A 12,054-nucleotide genomic window follows, 5' to 3' on the forward strand; every position below is an offset into this window, starting at 1 on the left:
TTGCAAAAGCATACATCTGTAGTCACTTTTTAGTATGTAGAATCTAAAAATTCTTTGATTACCATGTATTCTTATGGTGGTGGGCCCTGATCTGTCAAAGAACACTAAAGCACGTTCTTCACACTTGTGGAACATTTAATGAACTTCACTAATACTGTTTTAAGATGTAGAGGATCATTTTCATGGTTGACTTTCCACATTTTCTTTAGTTCTTTTTATGTTGAGTGTAGTTCAAATTAGTTTCAATTTATTTTTAACCATAAGGGCTATCTTTTTTTTTTTTTTCGTGTTAAAACTTCTTAGTCTTGGATGATCTTACTTCTCCAGGAGCTTGGGACTTACTCTAACAACTGGAAAAAATAAGGAATGTGTTGAGTTGGAAGGGATGCTACAGTGCCTGGGATATGGTCCACAAACGTTCAATAATGCTTCTGGTTTGTTGGTGCTGGGAGTTTTCTCCAGACTGGTATTTCTGTCTGCACTTAGACTACATTAGATACCCAAAGGCAGTACAGTAACATCCTAGTAAAATACGTTTCTGTCTTTGAAGTCAGTCAGGCCTCACTGCATCCTGCTTCAGTAATTCAAGTAGTTGTCTGGTGCACATTGACTGTTCTCTGTACTAATGAGCTTGCTGCAGTATATTTTTATTCTCAGTATGTCATTACAAAAGACTTACACGGATAGGGAGAAACAAAAATGGCTGTAACCCCAACATTCACACCTCCCAGTGCAAGATACGCTCAGTGTCACGTAGCAGGTGAGAAGCCATGTTCTTTGTAGACCTTCATTGTAGCCTTACCTAGTTGTATTTGGGTTCTTTGCCTCCCTGGAATGAGGTTGATGGTCATTGATATCCTCTCCTTCAAGATGGTGTTCGAACCCTGAAGGGTTAGTTCAACTGACAGAAATGGGATTGAAGCCTATTTAGGCTTAACCTGAGTCTATAGGTAATGCTGTAGATTACTTGCCCATATTGGAAAGTGGGGGCAAGATGGGGACAAAGGTTATTCTGTAGAAAATATCAAGGTGTGATCCAGGTAACAAGTCTTTTTATAGCCCTTCTTGCGTTGAGGGATTAGTTTTCCACGATGCTGATGTTTACTTTTATCAGCTGCTTGGTGTCCTCATAATCATATTTTCTAAAATTTCCTGGTTTTGTTGCTCTCCACTGAAATCTTCTACATTGTTTGATATTCACCTGAAAGAGTAATGCTCAAAACCAAATAATAATGGAGGAGGATCATCATATAATACTTCTTTAAACTACATAATTACCACTTACGTCTTTCACATCACTACTGCTGGTACTTTCATTGTGTTGATTTTCAGATATTCTGTGCTAGTTTTGGTACTAAGTAAAAGCAGAAATGTTGCATCATCCTAGGTTCGTTTCTTTCAGTCTTTCCAAAAGAAGTTAAAAGGTTTACAATGTCAACAAAGAAAAATCTGGGTCGTGATTCAGGAACATAGTTGAGACTAAAAACAAAACAAAACAAAAAGCTAGAGGGACTTGTGGCAGGGAGTTCCTGAAAGAGAAAAAGATTAGATGACATATGGAAGATATCTTGTAGTCTAGAGAGGAGGATTGAAAAGTACACTGGATGTCTACACTGAGCTCATGAGGAGATGGGAGTATGTCTTAGTCTACTTAAATCTAAAACGTTTTTGTCACTACGGTTTTAAAGTGTTGCGTGTATTCATGTAAGGTTATTCAATCCCTGTCTTTGTTTAACACACTTTCCAATTTGGAAGAATGTATGTTGGCCTACATATATGACATATGATGTGGAATTTTGCAACCTCTTCCTCGTCAGCAAGCTATGTGCATGTATTGTCTGTCATATCTTTTTACATCTGCTGTCAGTTCTTGAGAACTGCTGCTTCCACAGTCAGTGGAATTTTTGTGATAGTCATTAATGTAAGTTTGTTTTAAAATATGAGACAAATTACTAGGCTGGAGTCCTACTTCATTGTATCAGTGGATTAATCTTAATGATAAAATATATCATGAAATTTAGTGCTGTTAGATACTGGAGTCTGGATTCCTTGTACATGAACAAGGTAAGGTAGTCAGTGGAAAAAAGAAGACACTTCAGATTTTGGGGACACCTGAAATTAAATAGAAGGAAGTAATGACTTGGAAGATTTTGAAGAGTAACGTAATTGATAAGTATCAGTGCTTCTGTGGCACAAGTAAAGAAAGAAAAAAAGTCACAGTGAATGTAAAGCAAATCAAAAGGAACAAATTAAAAGGGTGGAAAAACACACACACACTGCGGTTTATTTTGTAAAAGTATAGTCCTTTCCTAACTCTTTTACCTCTGAATTTCTGTAGTAATTGAATAGCCTGTGCTGGTTTCTGTTGAAAAGGAGTAAGTTCTCTGGTAGAGCTAATTTTTCTTTTTATTTATTTGTAACTAATGTATGCTGAAAGTAAAAAGTTATCCCCTTGCACAGGAATAGATCTTACAAGTCAGATATTACTGGACATCTTGACACCTGACCGTGTGATCTGAGCCAGTATAAGCATAAGCATGTCTTTGAATCTGCTGTCAACTCTATAAGTTTAAAAATAAAACTAGATCAAAGATTAATTTAGAAAAAACTGTGAAGATCTTTGGTGTTCTGCAAAGTCTGTAAAGAGCAATGCACCACGTGATACACATAAGTATTTGCTGTATCATTTCAAAAGCTAAAATTGCTGCTTGTCAAAACTAGCAGTACAAGAATTACAGGTTAAAAAACAGTTACACCCACATACATAAGCACAGTGGATTTAGTGTATGGAACTGCACTGATTTGTATAGGCTCAGTTTCAGGTCAATCCTTGTGTGATTTCTCCACACTTCATGACTGCCTGCAGTTTTGCTAGAGGATTGTAACCTCTTGACAGAATTTAAACTTGGATACGTTTTCACTTTTTTAAGTTTGATCAAAAGGTTTAGCTACAACAGATACCCCATTTAATTTACAGAGCAGAATGGAAAACCTTTTTAATGTTCTGTACCCTAACCTTCTAGTTCCCCTATTGTTTCCAAGCATACAAAATATGTGAATGCAAGATTGAGATGATAAAATATTGAGTGATAATGTATGTAATGCCACTTGGTATCTGCCTCCTGCCAACACTGGCAAAGGCCATATGCTTTCCTTCCAAGTGTTGTGTAATCAAGTCACTACCAGGAGACAGACTCTTTGAATGCAATGAGGATTTCTGTCTGGGTTCCCTTTTACACCATGGGTTACTACAAAGGCAGTGGATATACAGGCCTTTGGCTGTGCACTTCACAGGGGCTAAAGGATGTGTTTTCCCTCTGAAAGGAAGCCTACAAACATTTCAGGGTTCCACCTTAAGACAGGTACCATATCTGTCGCCTTCTGTCTTTACATTCATCCTCAGCAGAATGAACCCTGATCATTTGGCCTTTCCCAAGATGCTGTTCTGGCAGCTCAGTAGGACCACATCTGGCAGGCAGTTCTCATGTCTAGCACGCTGAAGGGTCAAGGAATTTTATTCTAGCAGTTCTTGAAATAGACTGGGTTAATAGGTTTCCTTCTTCTCCAAACAGTGAGGCATTAACCACTAAGAAATATGTAGTATCCTCTGCATGTTTCAGAAATATCATCATTAACAAGCTGTAAACATTTATTAAATGTTTTCCAATTGGCATTTAGCTTCATTACTGTCAAGTTTGCATGGTCAGAATTTCAGTTTTTGTGTACGTTATATAATGAAATTCGTCATTTTGACTCTGTAAAGGATGTTTGCCAGTTGTCTGCAGTGGGAATCAAAATAATATGCAGAGAGACGTGTTTTGCTGAGTTCAGTTGTGTCCTCTCCCATCTCCTCCCCTCAAAAGTTAAGTTCTTGATTTAGAATAAAACAGGTGAAGAAGTCCAAATGTGGAGTGATCCCTCAGAGTAGAAGTTGAAATTGCATGTGGTTGATTGAGTTTACATGGCACTGTTTTCTCTTACCTGTTATTGTAGGTAAAGTTATAAGAAAATCTGCTTTTATGTTAATTTTGACACAGGTAGCAGCAACTGTAACTCTGTTCTAAAAGTAGCATTGTGTAAAAGATAATTTGTGTTGCATTAATGTGAATATGTAGAAAGAAATTGAGTATTTCCATTGGCATTATTTCCGTCAGTGTTAGTAGAAGCGTGAGTGCCTCAAATTCCAAGCTGCAATGAGAGCACCTGTCAGGTCTGTGGCGTGACATGTGCAGAAGCCAGCCTTTCTGTCTGGACAAAATTCATGGACTGCTTCAAACTGGCTTGTTCTGTGGATGCTGTGTTAGGAAACCTTCATTTCAGCCAGTACTCTGCTTTGTGAAACCTTCTGTTCAAGTACTTTTGGTCACTGTTTTACAGCACTGCATTTCACTGTGTAAGTTGTTTGAATACAAAGGTTGATTGTACTCCTGTTTTACAGTAAGTGTATCACAGGGATAAAAGTTCAAAGCTATGTGGGGCTGTAACTTGTAATGCTCTAGCAGTCACAAAGTAGTCTTAAACGTGCTTTGGACATTCATACAGGATGGGGCTGTAACGTGCTGAAGAACTGTGCTGGGAAATGAATGTTACATCACTGGTGTTAAGTCACAGTGAACTTCAGGCACAGTCCATAACAGTGGAAAACGAGGAACAAACTGCCTTCAAACAGAAGTTAAAGCTAAAGCCCTGCCAACTGTGACCTTGTTATTTAGTGTGTTTGCCAGTGGGATTTGTTACCTTCCAGGAAATGTTTCTGTGAGGGTCTGGAATCACAAGGAAGCAGACTTCCGTTGGGAGCTTATGACATTTTGCATGGAAAAGGAGATGCTGAAACAGAACTAAAAGAGGAAAGAATAAAGCGATCTATCCATTATGTAACTGGGAATTTGACATGTTAGCATTTACTTGATATTACTGCTTGCTTCATTCAGTAGGTCACAGATTTCTTTCAGACCTGCAGTCCATGAAACCTCTGGGGTAAATGGAGTGCCACTGCAGGGCTCTCCAAAAGGTAGCAAAGAGCAGCAAGGGTGCTTGTTAGTAAGCCTTGCTGTACAAGCGGCAGCACCTCCACCAAAGAATTCTTGGATAGTACATAAAACTAAAAATGATGGAAAACATTCCTTTAATATCACCGTGTTGCATATGACTACATTGTTCAGAAAGGAAACATCAAATCATAGTACCATAGAGTCATCTAGGTTGGAAAAGACCTTCAAGATCATCAAATCCAGCTATCAACATGACCTAGTGAGTCAGTAAACCATGGTGCCATGTCCAGATGTCTCTTAAATACCTCCAGGGATGGGGACTCCACCACTTCTCTGGGAAGCCCATTCCAATGCTGGACTACCCTTTATGTGAAGAAATTCTTCCCAATGTTCAAACTAAACCTCCACTGGCACAACTTGAGACCTTCATAGTGCTGCTCTGTTGAAGAAAAGGACATGTTTGGTTATTTAGGAGGCTGTTTTCATCACTTACACTTTGATTCAATGGTAGAAGAGAAAGAAATTCACAACTGTTTGTGATGAGGATTGAAAAGGAGGAACCAGTGTGACCTTGTACTTGGAATTTTTTACTGGAGTTTGGAAAGCCGTGTTTTTTTTCTGAAATTTTCAGTACCTAGCCTCATGACCCTAAGCATCTCTCTTAAATGTGTCTTGAGTTCATAATGTTCTGTGAAGCACCTGGAGATATGTTGAGTGTCACTACAAGTGCCAAGTGCTACTCTTCAGCATATGAGTATAGCAGCACATATGCAGGGACATTTTAATAACTATTTTTAGTTGTTTCAGTTCAGAGATTTAATATTAAAGGTTGGCAGCCCAGTCTTTGTCCATCTGAATTATAACATGACTCCTCACAAAATGTGTATTAGTAGTGAAAGATCGTATTTTTTTATGCTCTAGCAGTTCAGTAGCTTTTGTTTTAACAAAACTTTCTCCTTTGCATCACAGAAACTTCCAGATTCTGGATCGATAAAATAAATACTTACTGATTTCACTGCGTGGTCTAACTTTGATTGCATTCAAGATTATATTGGATAGTGAGGCTAAATTTCTGCTACTTGTGATATACCTAAAATTTTGAGTGTGACATTAAACAGGGATTATGTTTGGACAGTATTCTGACTCCTGTTACAGGAAAGGGTTAAAATGGAATTTTTCCATGTCTGAAAAAACAGTCAGAAGAGAAAAGTTTGTTGTTTTGTCTCGCCTGCCTGATTGTGGATTAGGCTTCTGCGCTGTCTGCTTTTAAGCATCAGAAGAAACGAACTCCCCTTCTACAGACAGAAGACAAAATGTCTCAACTCCTACGAAGAAAGCTGGTGAACTGATAGTGTCACTGCTTGACTGGTTGTGGGTATGCATAGCATTTGTGTTCTAGCATGCAAAGTTTAAAGTAAAGCTTGTCTTTTTAAGAAGCAGTTCTGTTCTGTTAATTAACTATAATGTCAATTTATGTTTTTATATCAAGATTCATTAATATATCGGTTGTGACTGTTAAACTCTTCTAGAGCAAGCTCTTAATTTTGATAATTTTCTGGGTAGCAAATGCAGAAAACTTGTGTTGAGGAGTCAGACTGAGAGGCCAAGTATTCAAAAGCCTAGAAATTCCAAAGGTTACATTTTCTGTGACATTTTACAATTATGTTGTTCGTTTTCTGTTTAATGCCATACATTATGTTTTGTAAAAGAGTACTGAATACTTAACATTTAGGGAGTAATAAAATAGTAAAGAGGAAAAGTACAACTTTACTGAGTTAATTTTGCCTCTTTTTTGTCCTCTAAGTTGCTATAACAGATGGGAGCGGTTAAGGTTAATTTTTTCTGAAGATTTTCATTGAGCTTTCTGTTATTTTTGGTATTGGAAATACTGGAAGAAATGGAGTGAACCAAATATGATAATCAGCTAGAGCTAGAAAGCAAAAGTACGAATGAATCAAAAAGGAATTACAAGTGAAAATAAACTATATCAAGAGTGTTAAACATAATCTACATTTTAAGTATGGAATTTTGCTGGTATTAGATTATTTCTAAGAGCTGTGTTAATCTCAGTTGTGACTTCCAATACTTGTAGCATGTGAAAGGATGCTCTTGTGCCTTAGTCTCTAAAAGTCCCTTTTCTCCTAAAGAAAAGGAGACTTTGTAGATTCAAGATGCTTCATAATGTATTATTTTTTTCACAGAACACTGTGAAATATATTCATTGATCACATTCAACAATGTGCCCAGCCTTTCATGTATATATAGTTTTAATACAGTCCTTTCAATATCATTGATAAAATTTTGAATTGCCTTCCAGCAAAGCTTGTCTCTGACCATAGGGAAAACCTGAAAAGGTTGACTGTCTAAAGTTTTGAGCCCTCTTCCCCTTTGTTTGAAACTGAATGATTTATATTTTGCAAACTTATATCCTCTGTTTTGACAACACCCACTATAGAACAGATTTTGTCCCAACGAGTGACAATGGAACAATCAGAAGCAGCAAAGTAAATACTCTCTTGTAGGTTTATTGCTAAACAAGCTAACATCCTTTTGCAGTTTTTGGACTTCACATGCTTTAAAAGATATATATCTTGGTTACATGTTCTCATTTTTACTGTGACTGTGAACAGTTAAAATTTTACTTTTGATACAGTCTTGTATGTATTATTTTAAATTCTCATAAGGATGCATTAGAAATGCATAAAGACATGAACCTGGACAAGATGAGTCGTTCATGGGGTATTGCCGTATATGTGTTTCTATTTTCATGCTAACTTTTCTGTAATTTCAGTAATCTTAAGATGCATGTGTGACTTAGAAAAGTGCAGTCAATAATAATTGCTGTGTATAATTAATAATAATGCTGTGTATCATGCATTTTCAACAGCTTCTCCTGCACTTTACACAGTACACAGTTCATACAATTGAAATTTGATGCAGTTTCTTAACAGGTGTATGAACATGAAACTTATTAAATTGGGGTTACTGGAGTTTTGGTGGGTTTTGTTTACTTATTTAGGAAGAGGTTATCTCCTGAACTATAAGCTAGCAGAAAGCTTTGCTTTTAAGAACTTCAGCAGTGGTCAATGAAGGCTGTTGAGTACAGCAGTGCTTTGGCAGCAGAAGGCAAAGTTGTTGGATGATGATACTGGGCTGTGTATGCCTTGCGGTTTATCTCTCTTCTAAAACTTAATGGTATTTCATATGACAGAGGCACACGAAGGGACTTCTGTAGCTTGACAATTTCAACTGTTGAAGGCCTGGTGTCTGCCAAACAACGGGGCTGTAAGGTCTCAGAGGAAAGCTTTTGAGAACTCCTTGTTGAGCACCCTAAATGTTGGGGATCTTATCAACTTATCCTTTACAGTGTTTTGATTTTATGAAGGTGTTAGATTGTTTGTGTATATTGAACATTTGTTTCCATCCATGATTTTTTGTATTTGAGTACTGTCCTTTGAAGATAGCTGCAGAATTATGTATAGTGTTTGTTTAGATTCATAGAGAAATGTTAGTAGGGACCATGGGAGACCAGGGTTGTCCTGTCCTGTCCCCTGCCTTCAGCAAGACTAATCTCATTGTAAGGTCAGGTTACTCAGGGCCTTTTGCAGCTGAATTTTGAGTATTTCCAAGGATAAGAGGTTCCACAGCTTCCCTGGGCAACTTGTCCCAGTGTTTCACCACCTCACTGTGAAAGAAGTTTCTCTAATATCCTAAAAATAGTTGTATCTTCTGTCTTATATTTCAAAGAAGTGGTCTAACATAAATAGGTCACAGAGGTGACCATCTTTATATTGTTTGAAATGTAAGCCAAAAGTTTTTTATTTAAAAATAGTGCTTATTACAGTGCCTGTTTATTCTTAAGTGTACATATATTCCTTTAAAACATGCACACTGTTACGTTTGTATGAAAGAGATCCTATACCATCTGTCTCTAATTTGAAATTGAAGACAGCTGATGTGTTTTGTATCATATGATTCTTTCTCTCTAAATACTAATAATAATAATAAAATAACCTGGGAGCTTTGTGATTACCTATTTAAATAAATCAGCATTCTTCTGTCCAATAGAAAATCCTGATAGAATAAGGGTACTCTTTATTGTGAACACTTTTTCTTGGAATAGTTTTTTCTTCTCTTTTTCAAAGACTTAGGCTTTTGTAAATTTCTGCTTTTCGTAGCATTTTCCCGTATTTTGAGCTTCATTTAAGCTACATTTTGGAGGGTTTGATGTTTGAATAATTGAGAGAAGTGGAATATGCAGTTTAATTTGATTTTATAGCGGAATGTATGATCTACAGTATTTATTCAAGGTTCATAGGATCACTTCTGGTAGAATATAGTTTCTGTAAATCTGCTGGAAAAGCATGGGAGGTTTGCAGAATCCCTTAACCTCTTGAACTTTCCCATGGCATCCTATAAACTCTGGATGTATGGCACTTTTCAAATGAGGAAATGTTTAAAAATGAAAAGCCAAAACCCCAAGCTGCTAGATCTTGTATATAAAACATCTGTGGGATAGTTTCAACTGTCATCTTCATCACAGTAACATAAGCCGGGTATTGTTAGGATTCATCATTACTTTATATAAAGTAGCATATGATTTCAATAGTTTGTTTTCTTGTTATTTCAGCTTTATGACAAAATAAATACAAAATCTTCACCACAAATCAGGAATCCTCCAAGTGATGCTGTACAGAGAGCCAAAGAGGTAATGGCTTTAAAATATGTTTTTGACTTAGAAAGTTTTATTCTTTAAATCATTTAAAATGGAATGTTTCTGTCTTCATTAACGTACTGATATGTATTCTGGCTCATAATCTGAGTTATTTCTGGAATTCTACCATTGTTTACTTAAGTTACATAACATGTTGCATAAACTTGTAGAATTCCATTGTGTCTGTAAGAATTATATATTTAGATATTTATACACACACGTATTACTCGGTTTCATCATTTAACATTTGTGGCAGCAATAGCAGTATTAAAAGCAATACTCATGTTGGGTAAATGCAGTATCTGTTATGTTCAGTATAATTCTCTGCAGCAGAAGTTTGATGTTCATATGAGTTCTGCACAAAACATATATATTTCTTAGTATCAGCTATATAAATTGGAAAAAAAGTATCAGTTACAAGAAGAGCAAACCTAGAGATGCAGTAAAGTTGGCCCATTGTTACAAAACATATATAGACCACAGATTTTCCTATTTGTTATACCTGACATATAGTGTTTTGTTTATTTATTGCAAGTAGTTAAAAAAAATAGTTGTTTTATATATTATCAGTTGTTGGGAGTAATGTCATGGAAAAAAACTGTTTACAGTGTTATTATAATAGAATGTACAGAAAGACTTCAAAACACTGTCTAATAGCTGAAGTCATACTGATGGAAACCCCAAAGTTCTGTTCTGAAGAATTTTCTAGCAGCTAATCCTGGGAGTTGTTTCCCAAAGCAGAAAACTCTGCTTTCTTTGTCCAAGCAGTTATATGTTGAAAATAAAGGTGAAATTGCCAGGCTGCAGGCAAATGAGTTAAAACTTGCTTCTTCCTCCTTGATAAGCTGAAGTATGGCCCAGATTTTATAAAAACTGGAGCTTGTAGGTGGGGTAGCAGATGGACTACCTGCATGTCATATCTTTAAAAATTTAATTTGTGGAGAGAACATTTTATGAGTATTTTTAATTCTGCTTTTAAAGTGGCTGTTTTAATAAGCTGAGATCATGTGTGAAAGTAGCAATTGGTGGTGGTGGTGTATGTGACCTATAGTTTGGTGCTTTACTTCTGTCTCCATATTTAGCTGTTACAGGAATATTGAAATTGAAACAATTGAAAAAAAAATTGAAAAATTGAAACAATTGAAAAAAGAGCAACTGTTTCCATCAGATGTCTTCTTTATTGTCACAGAAAGTAAGAAAATTGAAATGAGGTGTTTTATCCTCTTGGATTGGGGTGATAGTCTCCTACACACTTTTCTGTCAAGAATGTTCTTTTATATAGTCTTTAGGAGATATACTGACTGACCAGTGAGGGGTTTCATTTGATTGATTAATAGCTTTCTTTAGAAGAAAGTTACTGTGGGTATCTTTACTGTTTGTTTTGCAGGTATTGGAAGAAATTTCATGTTACCCAGAGAACAATGATGCAAAGGAGCTAAAGCGTATTTTAACACAACCTCATTTCATGGTAAGGAAATGTTAACCCTTGTCTTTAATTTTTTAAACATACTTTTTATATTTAAAATCTTGTTGGATGCAGGATGTCCCTGCTTTATAACAAGTTACTGAAGGTCAGTATTTTAAACTAGTTAAAGGATTTCTTTTGTTTATGCTATGGATGAAGTTCATAACTTCAGAAAACAGTGTTTTCTTTGATCTGTTCTGCACTCATCAGTTGGAAGTAATGAATTGTGAACTTCTCTAACAGAAGAATTATATGCAGGGGGCTTTGTGGAATCTGCTCACCTGAAAGCTGAATTACTGTAAATCCGAATACCTAATTTCCAAGAAAGAATGACCTGAAACCAACCTCATGTGCAGGTATAAGAAGAAATCTGGGTAGCTGCATGTCCCAGTAACTTCTTTTGATGGCCAGAGTAGCTCTTGGTACATTTGTATTATTATTTTAGATCAGATCAGGAGTATTTTTTCCAAATGAATCTCCTGAATCACCCTTACAATACTTTGGTTTGTGTCATGTACAGGGCAGGCAAACTAGACTCCTTGCAGGTAAAATTAAAGATTGTGAAGATGTACCCCAGAAGCTCAACCAGTGTAACCTAGCAGCTGATAGACGTACAGTCCACAGGGAAAGGTGGAAACTGATCGGAAATTTAAACTCCTGCAACGAGTACAGTGTATACATCAGGTCTAGTCATCGGGCAGCTAGTCTAGCTGCTTTACTCTGTAAATCCATTACTGTTTCATTGCACTAATTGCTAATGCAGACACCAGTTTTTTCTGTTGTATTCTGCAACATGCTGATATGTTTTTTCCTGGGGATGATACCTCTCCTGAAGCCTGTAGCAAATCTGGATCAACATTTAACAGGAATACTTGCTCGAAACA

At 36.4% G+C, this 12,054-nt stretch overlaps 1 protein-coding gene across 13 annotated transcripts in view; it reads left to right on the top strand.

Annotated features, from left to right (window-relative positions):
* CASK (calcium/calmodulin dependent serine protein kinase) overlaps nt 1-12,054 on the top strand; it is a 222,822-nt gene that overhangs the window by 167,237 nt on the left and 43,531 nt on the right. For all 13 annotated transcript variants that reach the window (XM_066979985.1, XM_066979998.1, XM_066980011.1 and 10 more), the window contains 2 exons: nt 9,622-9,699; nt 11,093-11,173. In XM_066979985.1, coding sequence (XP_066836086.1) covers nt 9,622-9,699; nt 11,093-11,173 — 159 coding nt within the window. The remainder of the gene's footprint in view (nt 1-9,621; nt 9,700-11,092; nt 11,174-12,054) is intronic.

This window comes from Anser cygnoides, chromosome 1, assembly GCF_040182565.1.
Source record: "Anser cygnoides isolate HZ-2024a breed goose chromosome 1, Taihu_goose_T2T_genome, whole genome shotgun sequence".
Classification (NCBI taxonomy): Eukaryota; Metazoa; Chordata; class Aves; order Anseriformes; family Anatidae; genus Anser; species Anser cygnoides.